This window comes from Fusarium solani (genome assembly GCF_023522795.1).
Source record: "Fusarium solani strain SB1 chromosome Unknown bctg00000000, whole genome shotgun sequence".
Taxonomy (NCBI): Eukaryota; Fungi; Ascomycota; class Sordariomycetes; order Hypocreales; family Nectriaceae; genus Fusarium; species Fusarium solani.
The window spans coordinates 2,064,884-2,079,778 of record NW_027072157.1 but is presented as its reverse complement, the minus strand read 5'-3'; the positions used below and the strand labels follow the sequence as shown (position 1 = coordinate 2,079,778).

At 53.4% G+C, this 14,895-nt stretch overlaps 5 protein-coding genes across 5 annotated transcripts; 3 read left to right on the top strand and 2 right to left on the bottom strand.

The window, feature by feature from the left end:
* Positions 1-391: 391 nt before the first annotated feature.
* On the top strand, positions 392-2,947 carry MRS44_000643 (uncharacterized protein; the record flags this gene model as incomplete). Its single annotated transcript, XM_046278202.2, has 5 exons — positions 392-593; positions 659-792; positions 845-1,093; positions 1,143-2,736; positions 2,787-2,947. 5 exons carry the CDS (start codon positions 392-394, stop codon positions 2,945-2,947), a joined length of 2,340 nt encoding a protein of 779 aa, XP_046138541.2.
* A 1,252-nt stretch (positions 2,948-4,199) lies between these two features.
* Positions 4,200-6,656, bottom strand: MRS44_000642 (uncharacterized protein; the record flags this gene model as incomplete). Its single annotated transcript, XM_065624140.1, has 5 exons — positions 4,200-4,547; positions 4,606-5,061; positions 5,115-5,277; positions 5,339-5,794; positions 5,854-6,656. 5 exons carry the CDS (start codon positions 6,654-6,656, stop codon positions 4,200-4,202), a joined length of 2,226 nt encoding a protein of 741 aa, XP_065479856.1.
* Positions 6,657-7,538: 882 nt separating this feature from the next.
* Positions 7,539-8,390, top strand: MRS44_000641 (uncharacterized protein; the record flags this gene model as incomplete). The annotated part of the gene is made up of 3 exons (XM_065624139.1): positions 7,539-7,641; positions 7,693-7,953; positions 8,095-8,390. 3 exons carry the CDS (start codon positions 7,539-7,541, stop codon positions 8,388-8,390), a joined length of 660 nt encoding a protein of 219 aa, XP_065479855.1.
* A 933-nt stretch (positions 8,391-9,323) lies between these two features.
* MRS44_000640 (uncharacterized protein) lies at positions 9,324-10,303 on the bottom strand (the record flags this gene model as incomplete). The annotated part of the gene is made up of 4 exons (XM_046267452.2): positions 9,324-9,690; positions 9,741-10,049; positions 10,104-10,143; positions 10,195-10,303. The coding sequence occupies 4 exons, from the start codon at positions 10,301-10,303 to the stop codon at positions 9,324-9,326; spliced, it is 825 nt and encodes a 274-aa protein (XP_046138538.1).
* Positions 10,304-11,379: 1,076 nt separating this feature from the next.
* Positions 11,380-14,474, top strand: MRS44_000639 (uncharacterized protein; the record flags this gene model as incomplete). The annotated part of the gene is made up of 4 exons (XM_046273439.1): positions 11,380-11,979; positions 12,031-12,462; positions 12,512-13,520; positions 13,570-14,474. 4 exons carry the CDS (start codon positions 11,380-11,382, stop codon positions 14,472-14,474), a joined length of 2,946 nt encoding a protein of 981 aa, XP_046138537.1.
* Positions 14,475-14,895: the final 421 nt, after the last annotated feature.

Here is a 14,895-nt window from a genome sequence, read left to right as displayed (position 1 = left end):
TGTCGACCGCATCCTAGTTGCGCCTGATCCATCGTCATTAGCTTGAAATCGACGCCTGCCACTTTGCTCGAGTACTGTATACACGAAAAGCGCTCGACTATTGCTTCTCTCGAATTTGCAACGCTTTTCGCTTCATCGCAACCAAGTCCGTCCAGACACGACACCATTTACTTCCCATCGCTCGACAACGCCCTTTACCGTTCTCCGCGTTTCTCATTTCGGCTCGCCGCAACCGAGACATCGACATCGACCTCGACCGTCGCCTTTCCAACTGCCTTGGCCGTTGAGACGCCTGAGCTCAACATCGCTGCCGCCATCAGGCGCTGTATGAGGTCAAGAGGCCCGCGAGCCTGATCGCTCTCTCTAGCCGTTGCTCGCCATCAACAACACCATGTCCGTCATGTTGCAGACCCCTTCCCGAGCCTCTACTGCCTCCTCCTCGTCGTTCCAACCTATATCACGCCAAAACACCATGTCTTCCTACGACGGTTCGCGCTCTGCGCGCCAATCCAAGCGCTACTCCATGTCGGCCTTGTACATGTCCATCTCGGCCAACGAAGGTGACCTTCAGATTGAGGATGACCTCGCTAAAGGTGAGCATTATATGCCGTGAAGAATCTCAAGATTAAGAGTAAATGATTAACCACGTTCTCTATAGCGCAAAAAGCACTTCGTGATCTCAAGTCCAAGATCTCATCTCAGTCCAAGAAGAACTTCGTTCTTGAGAAGGATGTGCGATATCTTGATTCGCGAATTGCGCTACTTATCCAGAACCGTATGGCTTTGGAAGAGGTATGGCGAGAATGGTCTCGATGAAGAGAGTTGATTCTAACGATATCTGTAGCAAAATGAAGTCGCGAGCCATCTCGAGGATGCTCTCGAGATGCAGCAAGGTGTCTTTCCCAACGACGACAAGACGCAAAAATACGGCAACCTCTTGTTTCTTCTGCAATCCGAGCCCAGGCACATCGCCCACCTGTGTAGGCTGGTCTCGATGGCGGAGATCGACTCGCTGCTGCAGACGGTCATGTTTACCATCTACGGAAACCAGTACGAAAGCCGCGAAGAGCATCTCCTTCTCACTATGTTCCAGGTACGTCTTGTCAGCCTCATGAATCTTTCAAAGCTCACCTGTTTTCTAGTCTGTCTTGACATACCAATTCGACAACACGCCCGACTATTCCTCCCTCCTCCGCGCCAACACCCCCGTTTCCCGAATGATGACCACATACACTCGAAGAGGACCCGGTCAGAGCTTCCTCAAGTCCGTGCTTGCTGATAGAATCAATGGCTTGATCGAGCTGAGGGACCTGGACCTGGAAATTAACCCGCTCAAGGTGTATGAGCGCATGATTGAGCAGATCGAGGAGGATACCGGCCAACTGCCCCCTCATCTTCCCAAGGGAATTACGGGCGAGCAAGCTGCCGAGAACCCTCAGGTCCAGGCTATCATCGAACCCCGTCTGACGATGCTGACCGAGATTGCTAATGGCTTCTTGACCACCATCATTGAGGGGCTTGAGGAGGCGCCATATGGCATTCGATGGATCTGCAAGCAGATCAGGAGTTTGACCAAGCGCAAATACCCAGATGCTAACGACCAGGTTATTTGCACTCTGATCGGCGGATTCTTCTTCCTGCGCTTCATCAACCCAGCCATCGTCACGCCGAAATCGTACATGCTCATCGATGGAACCCCAGCCGAGCGACCACGACGAACCCTGACCTACATCGCCAAGATGCTCCAGAACCTCGCAAACAAGCCATCCTACGCCAAGGAGCCGTACATGGCCAAGCTTCAGCCGTTTATCCATCAGAACAAGGACAGGATCAACAAGTTCATGCTCGATCTTTGCGAAGTCCAGGACTTTTACGAGAGTCTCGAGATGGACAATTACGTTGCGCTGTCTAAGAAGGACCTCGAGCTCGAGATTACTCTCAACGAAGTGTACGCCATGCACGGATTGATCGACAAGCACCACGACGAACTGTGCAAAGACGAAAGCTCGCATCTCGCCATCATCATGTCCGAGCTGGGAACATCACCAGCCCAAGTGCCGCGCAAGGAGAACAGGGTCATCAACCTCCCTCTGTTCAGCAGATGGGAGACGGCCATCGATGACCTGACAGCAGCCCTGGATATCACGCAGGAGGAAGTGTATTTTATGGAAGCCAAGTCCATCTTTGTGCAGGTTATGCGATCGATTCCTTCCACGAGCAGCGTGGCCCGTCGTCCGCTACGACTCGAGCGCATCGCAGACGCGGCCGCAACAAGCCGCAATGATGCTGTGATGGTTCGAAAGGGTATTCGGGCTATGGAGTTGTTGTCTCAGCTTCAAGAACTGCGCGTCATCGACAAGAGCGATCAGTTTGGACTCCTTCGAGATGAAGTTGAGCAGGAGCTTCAACACCTGGGCTCTCTCAAGGAGGGTGTGCTTACCGAGACGGCGAAGCTGCAGGAGGTGTACAAGACAATCCGAGACCACAACGTCTACCTGAACGGACAGCTCGAGACCTACAAGAGCTACCTGCATAATGTGCGATCGCAGAGTGAGGGCACAAAGAGAAAGCAACAGAAGCAGCAGGTCCTTGGTCCTTACAAGTTCACTCATCAACAACTCGAGAAGGAGGGTGTCATTCAGAAGAGCAATGTTCCCGACAACAGACGGGCCAACATCTACTTCAACTTTACAAGTCCCTTGCCGGGAACCTTTGTTATTTCCTTGCATTACAAGGGTAAGTTTCTTGGTAATTCTGAGCTGAGCAACATACTAATCCAAGTATAGGCCGCAACAGGGGCTTGCTCGAACTGGACCTCAAGCTGGATGACCTGCTTGAGATGCAAAAGGACAACCAGGACGACCTGGACCTTGAATACGTCCAGTTCAACGTGCCAAAGGTGCTGGCTCTGCTCAACAAGCGCTTCGCTCGAAAGAAGGGCTGGTAGACGATCTATGACAACACACACACGACTCTCAGCCGAACATCCATCTCGACGCATATTGATCCATGTACTACGACCACATCAAACGGAGGGGCTTGGCGTTATGGACACTGATACCACGGAATATTCTGTTCTCTTTACCTACTACTACTACTACTACTTTTGGTCAGTAAGCTGACTGGCTGGGAGGATTGTTACCATTGTTTCTTTTGTGCTGTTTTCATTTGTCAGTTTTTCTTCTCGACATGAGCGTCTGTTTCATGTGCTCTTTGTGATTGATTGATGGGTGCGCTGGGGGTTTGCTTCTTTTATATACCGAACGCTTGCTTGCTTCCTTGCTTGTTTCTTGGACGGCGGTATTCTGCTTCGGCTGGTCCGCAGTGGGAGTTTGTATGCGGCGCCTTGATTACCTATGTATGCATGCTGGTAGTTTGTCCACGGGGCGAACTGTTCCGTTGGGACACGAGGAGTGATGGCTCAGACGGAGGGATAGTTGGCACCTAGTCTGGAGCCATGCTCGTAATGAAGGAAGGATTTCAATGTCTGCGATACTGTACATGTCCCAGCTGTGCTAGCTTTGTTAATCTATGTATGTGTATATGTCAATATGATGCTAGTTATGCCAAGTTCCACAATGACTGTTGTGAAGTCAAGTGAAGTGGAGAGTGACCGGGCCGAGTGAGAGACATGGACTGCCAAACTCGTCGTGATGGAGGCTTGTGAATGGTACCAATGTTTGTTTCACCTGCTTGCCACGTCCACGTCCCGGGTAGCGGCCGTGCCAATGAGAACGTGTACCGACTACCTGCCATGCTGGGCTAGATGAGTTGGCAGGTCGGGTCAGAGATGAGCTCTGCTTACGGGCTCTTCTGGAACGTGATTCGCTGGAGGTCGAGGTAGGCCTCAAGAATGAATCACGCCCCGGATGTAAGACGGCAGAGCCGCCTGGAGATTAATTGCTGGCAGATTGGCGAGGGTCAAGTCTGAAAGGAGAGTGAACGAGATGGGTAGGGATGTAGATACAAGTACATTCTTGGTAACTATACATGTGTGATAGCGACAGGAGGTATCTCTCTAGTTCTAATCAATCTGTCTCTCTGATCTCATAAATCATAACCGTGGCCGTCATAATCGTTACAATACCATGTACAAAACCAAACCTTAGATAATGAAAAGCGTTGTCCCAATCTGTTATCGAACCAAAGAAAGTATAAAGTTGCACAAAAGACATCATAGCAAACAATATCATATCATATCAAACACGCTCTCCCCTCTCCATGTCGTTCACCTCATCCCTGGGGGGTTCCCCGCCCCAGGGCCACGTCAACCTCCCACCGCCGGTCCGCAGCCACGGCCACGTGCCGCTACTGCGTCTCAACCGAGCAACGGAGCGGCTGTCCGGGATGTCCGTGTCACGGGTCTTGCGGCGCAGGAGACGGGCGGGTACAGCACCGACGACGGCGAGCTTGCGAAGGAGGAGGCCGAATGAGCGGGTCTGGAGGAGGGTTATGAGTAACATGAATGGGACGCAGACTAAGATCATGGTGAGGGCGAAGCGCCAATCTGTTGCGGGGATGGTGAAGACTGTCATGCCAAACACGGACTGCAAGGTGTTAGTGAGACGATAGAATTTGATGCAAGTGTTTCGGGTAGGAACTTACCGTGACAAAGGTCAGGGGCAGAAAGATCATGCTAATCATGGTCAGGATACGGATATTGTCTCCCTGCTCGATGGCCCTCCGGCTCTCCTTGATGGAGCTTCCACTGAAGAGTTGATCCCTGAGGTTCTCAATCTCCTTGCGGGTGCGGGCGTTCTGCTTGAGTACTTCACCAAGTTCTTGGACGACCTTGTCAAGCTCACGGCGCAAGTTGGCCATGTGCTCGCGATAGGCGGCAGCATCAGCAGTCTCTGGTGACGGATGTGGCCACAGAGTCGCGTGGGTGCCGGCCCAGAAGCTGTCAGTAAAGGTCTCGTAGTAGGCGTCCATCATGGCCCTGATGCTGTTATTAACCACGGCCAGGGTGTTGTACGCCCAAAAGTAGCGTCGAATGTAAGTGAAGTGCTTATCCTCAAAGAGGAGCTTGTCACGTAGCTTGGGGTCAAACATGAACTCGGTCTGTCACTTCCTGTTAGTCGAACCAACTGAGTAGATAGGGGAAGGGAAACTACAGGAGGAGTAATGAGCTTGGTGACCCTCTCGTGAAGGAACTGGTTGCGCGTTCTGGCGTCTCGATATTCTGAAATGAGGAGGTCTAGGAACGCGGACGGTCCGTTGATATACTTCTTGCGCTGATACTCCTCACCTCTAACAGTGTGCGAATTGTCTGGGAAGCTCTGGATAGCAAGCAGATGCCACGGCCCAAAGGTCTCAAACAAGACACCCTCTCTCGTACGCTCCCGGCGTGAGCGCCAAGGGGGCGCCCTGGTGGACTCGCCCCCAAGAGAGAGCCAGCACGGCGCCACACTCGGCAATGTCAATGTGGTCGCCGCTTCGCTTGTCGAAAGGACGCTTGTCGAAGCGCTGCCAGGGAGCAGGCTCCAGCTTTGGGCTGACGACGGTGTAGTACTTGAAGGCGAAGAAGAAAGAGCGCTGACGAAGATTGGCCGTGGTCCGAGGGGTTGGCGGTAGTTCCATAGGTAAAGACATTGGTGAAGAGGGAGAGATAAAGGGTGAGCTGGATGCAGCTGGGGAAGGGGGCCGTTCGTAAGCGCGGTTCATGAACGCATGAGTGCGGCCAGGGTTTGGCTGATCAGTAAGGAGGTACTTCAGCAGCTCAGACATGTCAAAGTGTGAGGACATGGCAACGTGAAGAGCGGCTAGAGCGAGAGGCGTTGGCTCCTGGACGATGCTGCCATTCGTGTCAGTTTCTCTGCCTCATGCTCAAGTATACATGGGATGGATACGTACGTGATACGGCCAACAGACTCACTATTCATGTTGACATCTCGAATAGTATCCCACACAGTTGGCGCATCGACACCATCAGTCGGACTCTCCTCCTGCTCAGTACAATTGTCCTTGACGTCGGACGGGTCCTCGGAATCGCTGTCTGCGCTCAACTTATTCATCTCGAGGTTCCTACAGACCTCGTAGACTTCAAAGGTACACTGATTGTAACACTCGCGCTCATAAGCGGCAAAGTCACGAAAGGGTACAGACAGGTTGATGTCGGCTCGGCGCTTGATGGCTTCGTCGAGGAGAGAGGCCATTTCTGGAGTGAAATCTGTGTCACGAAGATAGCGCAGGAGCACGTCGTCAGACAAGTGCATCTGTTTGAGGGGACTCCTGACTACATTGAGTGCATAGTCCTCGACCTCACGTGTGGTTGCGGTGCCAGTCGAGTCCAGCAGCGGGATGAAGTTGACATCGTCATCCTGCGTGTAGACGGCGCGATGGCTGCCACTTGGAGAGCTCGTAAAGGGGCGAGACTCAGCAGTGAAGGACGGCCGCTCCCTCGTGCTCTCAAAAGTAGAGGCTCGAGGGCGACGATGCAGGGGAGATAGGCGGGCAGAGTCAGTTGCAAAGATGGGACCGCTGTCTGCTCTCAGGGGCGGCGTGAAGGCTCCCTCGATGGTCTCACGCCGGCGAGGGGCGAGGCTGTCCTGAAGGCCGCGGAGAGTGCGGACATATTGGTCATGGAAGAGGTCGGCTGCCCTGACGAAGTCGTCTAGAGCTTGTGGAGTTGGCTGTGTTGGTGTTGCTGTGGTCATTGACACATAAACGTCACTTGGCTAAAGATTATGGATGAATGCCCATATTCAACTTGAACTGAACAGGGCTATGAAGATGTTGGAATCCGTTGATATGGGCGGGAGAGTAGAGCCCTATTTCTACTCCTCCTCATCCCCCTTTCATCTCAGGTTGGGCAGCATGATGCTTCGGAGGACCCCGACGGATCTGCGGCTGAGCCCAGCTCGGTCAACCTCCATGGCTAAAGCAGAAGGGCAAACGAAATCCTTCTGCGCAGTAGGGCGAGAGGATGCACGATTAAGCTGCTTCTAGCGCGACAAGGCAACCGAGCACGCCGACACCTTGTCGCACGTGGGGGGGCAGCACAGCAGAACGGACGCTTGTCTGTAACAGGGCTGTAGGAGGTTTGAGCTTGACTCAGGCGGGAAAGTCGGAGCGCCGAAGAGGATTCGTAGGACTTTGAAGGGGGAGAAGAAGGTTGAGGCTGTACCCGAAGGGCGTTGGTCGATCTCGTCGCTCCGGCTCGGCTCATGACGGCTGAAGACGGTATGACGCTTCTTCCGCGGTCGTGATGGTTGCACAGATGAGCTCTTGTTGGTTGTTGGTTGCGTCGGCATTTGATAGGCGTAGAAAGTTGCTTGAAAATATCACCGAAATTACAGTAGCACACAGGTCAGAGAAAAAACAAGAGATGAGGACGACAAAGAGTCTCTAACTCCTCTCAGTATTCTACCTTTCTTATGCCTAAATTTAGTTAATAGTAATAACAAAATTACTCAAAAAGAAATAAGTTTTCAAAAATCATGTAATAAACTTTGAATATTTTGATAAGTACCCTTAAGAGAGCATGAGCAAATGATGTCCTTTACTGCCAGCTTTCTGTCAAGACCAACCCTTGCACCATGGCATCTGACGAATCCGCCATCACCATCCAGTTCACCACTGTATCAAAGTTGTTTGAAGAGATCTATGCTGGTGGTACCCGAGATGCCCTTGTGGTGCAAAGTATGTTGCTATCTGTCTGATTTGGAGATACCTACCCAGGTAACTAACCAGCCATTCTTATCGCAGATGTCTCCCAGCAAGACTACACTGACATCGACAATGAGCGAGAGCGTCGGAGGCGCAAGTTCCGCCTCAAGCGATACTATTCTGAGCGCCAGATACTCATTGTGACTATTCCGACATTAACCCACGAGCTCCTACACAAGACCCTGTTCGGACACATTTACGCCGCTGTTGATAAGGCGGGAGTGGGATTCGAGTGGTTTCCGATGGGCGCCACGACGTGGCGAGGCCATCCAAATGGAGATGCAGGTGAGGGAGACTCGAGCGGTGGTCAAATAAGTCGCCCAAGTCCTTGTTGGCCGACGCTCGTCATCGAAGCAGGACATTCTTAGTCCCTGGAGAGCCTGAGAAGCGACATGAAGTGGTGGTTCAGCGCATCGGATCATCAAGTCAATATCGTCCTCCTCATCAAGTTGGACTTGAGCTCTGAGGACATCATCATCGAAACGTGGCAAGCTGCGCAGGGCGATACAGCAAGCCTGGAGCCCAGCCGTTCTCAGGTCATCACCATCAGCCGAGGGCTCAACACGGACACGGTTGACAATGTGCCCGGAGGACCATTACGATTAGATTTTGAGCTCCTCTTCCTCAGAGCGCCACGGCAAGGAGAGGGTGATATAGTACTGCCCGTCGATGTACTTCGGCGGCTGGCTGACACGGTCAGGAGAGTACAGAGTAGGCCCTAAAGGCTATCTAACCCCTTTTAAAAATAATACTCTAATAGAATTAATACTGTAGGTAATTTTTATGTATTATCTTACTCCCCTTATTATACCTCAGGAGCAGCCCTTAGAAGAGTGTAAACTAACGCCTCTGCTGGTGTGGTGTGTCTTGATTATTTCTTGACCCGCGTGGGAAGATGAGATGCAGCCATGGTTACGCACGTGATGGATGGGCTTTCGATCGGCATTGAAGGTTGCTTGATAATTCCACCGAAGCGAAGCAGCCTAGATAACTTTGCGACCCAGGTACGTCATCATGGTTCGCCAACACCTCTCAAGGAGCCGGGCGAACCGTGGGGAGGTTCAAAGTGAAGGGGGCGCCATATCGCGGGGGTTTGATTACTCCGCCTGCCATTGAGCGTCAAGAGATTGTCGTTTCAGAGGCAGATAGACTAGCCTAGGCCAACTTCTACTCGTGGGCGTTTGTGCTTGAGCAATCGTCTTACGTACCGGCCTAGTGATACGCCCGTCCTAGCACCTTGAGCCTCACCTCGGATGCATCCTTCCACGTGCCGACTTCGGCTGGCTCTGCTTTGACACCTCCCGCCCTGCATTGAAATCGTCCGTGTGACCTTGACACGATGGCATCAGCACAACTGACAGCTGCATGTCTCGGTCTCTCTGCAAGTTTAACAGGATTCTATGCACGTCGTATCGAAACTCTGATGTCTAGAGTCCCTCATCCGACAGACCTAACGTGTTTTCCGCCTAGCTCCAAGCCTCCAAACCATTGTTCCCCTGATATCATTCCCTTCGTGTCCTCGTAACTCTATTAGACAATCAACAACATCCTCCAACCCGATATGTTAATATCCATCACCGTCAAAGTCCAAATCAGGTGCATGTCTCGACAAATGCCGACGTAGCCAACAGCGAACCAACCATTGCAGGCTGTCCCTAGGACGCCACAGTGACAGGCTTGGCCGCCGGCGCTGCGGGCTTCTCGGTGCCGTCAACCTCCATGGCGTCGTCACCCTGTCCCTCACCTTCACCCTCGGCCTCCTCCTCTTCGAGCTCATCCTCGCTCTCGCCCTCGATGTCGACACTGCCGTCTTCAGACATCTCGTCCTCTTCCTGGGCGGTCTCTGTCTCATTCTCCACACCAGCCATCTCGGAGTCCTCTCCATTCTTGGCCTTGGCCGCAGCCTCAGCCTCGGCGGCCTCCTCTGCGGCCTCCTCTGCACCGTATTCGTCGCCGTCAGCGACAAGATCGGCCTCAGGTTGCTCGGGAGGGAACTCGGCAGGAGCAGAAGCCTCGGAATCCCTGGTCATGTTAGCTTCGGGCATCTTTGATGGACAACTTATTCGACTAACCACTTGATGGCAAAGCGAGTCACTCGGGGCTTCTCTGCCAAAACGTTTCGCCTCACCCGCTCGATGATGGGCTTGGCTGGAGGTTCCGCGTTGAGCTCCTCCGAGTCGTATTCATTGTTGACGTAGTAGCCAACTCGAACAAATTCTCGTCCATCGTAGGCGCAGGTCAGGAGGATGACGGTAACGCCAAGGATGTCGGTCTCGGGGATGCGTGAGGTGTTGGGGGCGTCGGCCTCGAAGATGAACTTGTTAACGCCGACGGGGATGGGACCGACGAGGAGGGAGTCGAGTTCTTGGTCCCATTGATCGCTGCGGGGCGTTAGAAAGAAGCGGTGTGATGAGAACAAAGAAGCTCTAGCTTACGAGGTGGCAGATCCAACGTAGGTGAGCTTCCACTCGAGATCTGTTCTGAATTAGCGACGCGGATTTTGGACAAGGTAGAGGTCAAACGAACCCTTCTCGAGCTGCTCGAGGCACTCGAAAGTGATCTCAAACTCGTACTTGTCGGTGAACTTGGCAGGGTTGTTGTTCACCTTAACGCCCAGGAGCGACACGACAGACATGTTGGCTAGGGAGGAGAGACTGATGGGTGATTGCGATGGGGGGTAAAGCGAAGTCGAAGAATGCGCAATGCGAGAGGCCACGGAAAGCTGTCGAGGACGGTGATGGTGTATGAGAGAGTCTACTTTGGATAAAGCGTATGACAAGAAGCGCAGCAAAAAATAGATGGAGAAAAAGGGGGGAGATAGCGTGGATAGTGTTGGACGATATAGAGCGGCGAGCTAGTGGTTTGGTTTGAAAGAGCAAAGAAAACAAGAGCGGATCGAAAGTGGTTGCGATGGGCGATGGGTGGTCGAGGAAAAAGCCAGGGCAGGCAAGGCAAGAACAATGGGCATGGGCATGGACGGACGCGTTTTCGGGTCGCACCCCGCGTAGAGGGGTTGCATGGACCATGGACGCGAACCTACCTAACCAGACTGGAAGCATCAAGGGAAATTACGAGTCAGCTGAGATGTCATGTGATGTCTTCTATTGCGACTGCTCTTGGTCCTCAGGCCCCACATGCAGAGCTGCCTGCGTGCGGCTCTGTCACCGCCCAGAGCCCACTAGGCCGCTTTCGGTTTCTGCCGCCTCAACTTGCTCAAGGCTCTTCGTTCTTTGTTGAAGCTTTCAGACATTGCAGGCTCTCCTCAAACATCTGCGCTCTAGCCTGAGCCACGACACGACTTTCGACCGTCTTTGCTTACTATACGTGGCGCTTATTCTGCCGCTTTTAGGTTTTTCTCTCCTTATCGCCGAGTCTAGCTTTTGCTCAATCGGGGCGAGTTGGCTCGTCTCTGAGCTTGCCCGTGTTCGCGACAAGTCTCACCACATCTTCAACCACCGCATCAGGGGCTTTACTCCCTTCAATCGGTTCCGTCGCGCTTCTACGATCGACGCAAACGCGATCCCTCTACCGAAAGACGTACATCCAGTTTTTACCTTTTCGTCGCCGACTGCCAGATCGCGAGTAAGAGCCCTTCACGCTTAGCCCCTGTGGCCTTGGAGCAGCGCCCTGCCCATCGACGACGCGCTCGTAGCCGGCGCTCGAGTCGCGACCCCGATCTTTCCCTCCGGTGCTATTCTTGAACCTTACAATATGGCTGCCGAAGGTGCTTCATGGGGCGGAGAGGATGTTGGGGCTCCCCAGGATGATCAAGTTCAGCATAGCGAGGAACAAGTTGATAACTTTGCTCAAGACTCCCTTGTCTCTGGTGATGCAGCGGATAATGGTACAGAAGATGGAGGAGAATATGATCCAGAGTCGGTCACGATTGGCACTCCCGTCCAGGTCCCTGAAAAAGCTGCCTCCGCCACGGCTCAACGTCAGCCTTCCAAGCCAAAGATGTCCGGTGGTTTCATAGTGGAGGCATCTGACGATGACGAGGATGAGGAACCAGCTTCTGATGCTCCCAAGGTGGAATCCGTTCCATCTCAAAACCAGCCGGAGCCTTCTACTGCGTCTCACCAAACCAATATCCCAGCCCCTGCCGCCGTTCCTTCTCCTGCTGCCTCATCCAATGTGACTCCAGCCTTCGGTGGTCTCGATCCAGTTGCCCTGCTCGAAGCTCGTGTCAAGCAGGATCCCCGTGGAGATATGGATGCGTGGCTTAATCTGATTGCCGACCACAGACGCTCCAGCCGACTGGACCAGGCTCGAACTACTTACAATCGGTTTCTAGAAATCTTCCCGCAAGCTGTAAGTTGACAATCCAGACTCTATACGGTGCAGCAGCTGACCCTTTTGAAGGCTGATATCTGGGTCGAATGGATCGAGATGGAGCTTGGACTCGATAACTTTGTCGACGCTGAGCAGCTCTTTGGAAGATGCCTTATGACCGTCCCCAATGTCAAGCTGTGGACCGTCTACCTCAACTACATCCGTCGGCGCAACGACCTAAACAACGATGCGTCTGGGCAAGCTCGAAGGACCATCACACAATCCTACGAGTTTGTTATCGACAACATCGGTGTGGATCGGGATTCGGGCAACATCTGGCAGGATTACGTCCAGTTCGTCAAGAACGGCCCAGGTCAGATTGGTGGCACAGGATGGCAGGATCAGCAAAAGATGGACCAGCTACGCAAGATCTATCAGCGCGCTATTTCAGTGCCCATGCTCACTGTCAACAACCTGTGGAAGGAGTATGACCAGTTTGAGATGGGACTGAACAAGATGACTGTAAGTCTCATTTCATCTGCTTGATGAATGTACTAACCTTGGCCGATAGGGTCGCAAATTCATCCAAGAACGATCACCAGGGTACATGTCAGCCAAGAGTGCCAACATCGCGCTCGACAACATTACACGACACCTCAAGCGCACAAACCTTCCAAGGCTTCCTCCTGCTCCTGGTTTCGACGGCGACCAGGAGTTCCGGGATCAAATCGAGATGTGGAAGAAGTGGATTGCTTGGGAAAAGGATGATCCGCTGGTGCTCAAGGTTGACGAGCCCAAGGTCTTCAACCAGAGGGTTCTCTACTGCTACAAGCAGGCATTGATGGCATCGCGATTCTGGCCGGAGATTTGGGTGGACGCTGCGGAGTGGTGCTTCCAGAACAATGTGCGCGAGAACGACAAGGAGATGGGCACCGAACTGCTTCTGGAGGGCATTAGGGCGAACCCAGAGAGTGTTTTGCTTGCTCTGAAGCATGCTGACCACACCGAAGCCAACTACCCAGCCAAGGAGGGTGACAAGTCGGAATATGCCAAGGCAGTCCGCAAGCCCTACGACGATGTGCTCGAGACCTTGTATGAGATGGGAGACAAGGTCAAGGAGCGGGAGAAGATGGAAGTGACGGCCTTGAAACAGGCAGCGGCGCAAGATCCCGTCCAGGCGTCGATCGAGCAGAACGATGCCGATGATGATGATGACAACAAGCCTAAGAGGTCCCCGATGGAGGAAAGGATCCTCGCCATTCAAAAATCCTACTCGAGCGAGACGCTGCTATTGTCGCGTACCATCTCGTACGTCTGGATTGCCCTTGCTCGAGCTATGCGCCGTATTCAAGGAAAAGGCAACCAGTCGGAGGGCGGTCTGCGCAAGGTCTTTACGGACGCGCGCCAAAAGGGACGACTTACGAGCGATGTGTATGTTGCAGTCGCACTGCTCGAATCAGTTGTCTACAAGGATCCCGTGGGCGCCAAGATCTTTGAGCGCGGTGCTCGCTTGTTCCCCAACGATGAGATTTTCATGATAGAGTACTTGAAGTATCTCCATTCCAAGGACGACACAACCAGTAGGTGGTACATACCCAGCGACCAAGACCAAGACTGACCGTATGACAGATGCCCGGGTCGTATTCGAGACTTGTGTCAACAGGCTTATTTCCAAGCCCGAGACCTTGGCCAAGGCCAAACCCCTGTACGCCTACTTCCACAAGTACGAATCGCAGTACGGAGAGCTATCACAGATCTCCAAGTTGGAGGACCGGATGGCAGAGCTCTTCCCAGAAGACCCCAAGCTTAACTACTTTGTTTCTCGCTTTTCTTCTGACAAGTTTGATCCAATCTCGACCCCTCTCATCATCTCAAAGGCAGTGCAGATGCGGCCCAAGCAGGCCATGCCCGTGGTTGAACAGCCTATCTCGCTCCGAAACAGCCCACTTCCGGCCAGACAGGAGCAGAGCCCCCGACCACAATACGTACGGGCCACTGCATCACCGAAGCGACCTCTGGGTATCGATGACGAGGAGTTGAACCCCCCCAAACGACTTGCTCGGGGAGTGTCACCCCTTAAGGGTGCGGCTGGCCGTCGGCTCGACCAACAACGTCGAAACCAGGCATCGGCACTCCACAGAGACATCACTTTCCTTCTGAACATTCTCCCACCGGCCCAGAGCTTTGACGTGCAGCGCCTCAACCCCTCGGCGTTGGTCAACATTCTGCGAGACACCAGCCTGCCTGATGCTGCCACGTTGAAGGCGACGGGAGGTGGCCAACAGCGCTATAACAACCCGTCTCACGCGCGGCAGTCTTCCGGCGAGTACGGCAACCGGCCGCTGAGCCCCTACGGGAGAGTGTCGTCGACAGCTGGCGGGTACCGGAACTCTCCCTTGCGGCCAGAGAGCGGTGGCGGCTACCAGGCCAATCCCTATCCTCCACCCGAGGCGGGCGGTGCGTCGTCGGCTTGGCAGCAGGCGCCCAGTGGATACGGCGCGCCGCCACCAGGACAGTACGGGTACCGATATTGAGGTCGACGGAGGTCGGATCGTGATGCGCAAACATGATGCCACTAATATTACTGTTGAGTATTTGCCTGGGGCTGCAAAATGGGACTTGGATGACGTTGGAGGATCGGGTCGGTTTGTCTTTTGCCTCGCATGGGTTCGGCGTTCGGAAGGGAGATCGACGACATGCCCAAGCGGTGGCTGTCATGGAGGATATTGCTTGCCAAGATGAAGATGGGTGCAAAGACGGCGAGAAGATGGCGGGCTGGGCTGGGATTCGTTTCATTCATAGCTTTACCAATCACTTGGGATTGTATCAATATAAGTCGTTGGATTAGGTATCGAGCGGTTTGTTGCGCGTGAGTGTGGTGTCTGGTTTCCTCTACTTGCCCGAGTGCTGTATCTGTGCCGTCTTCCCGTTTGATGGCCCGAATATTATTGCCTG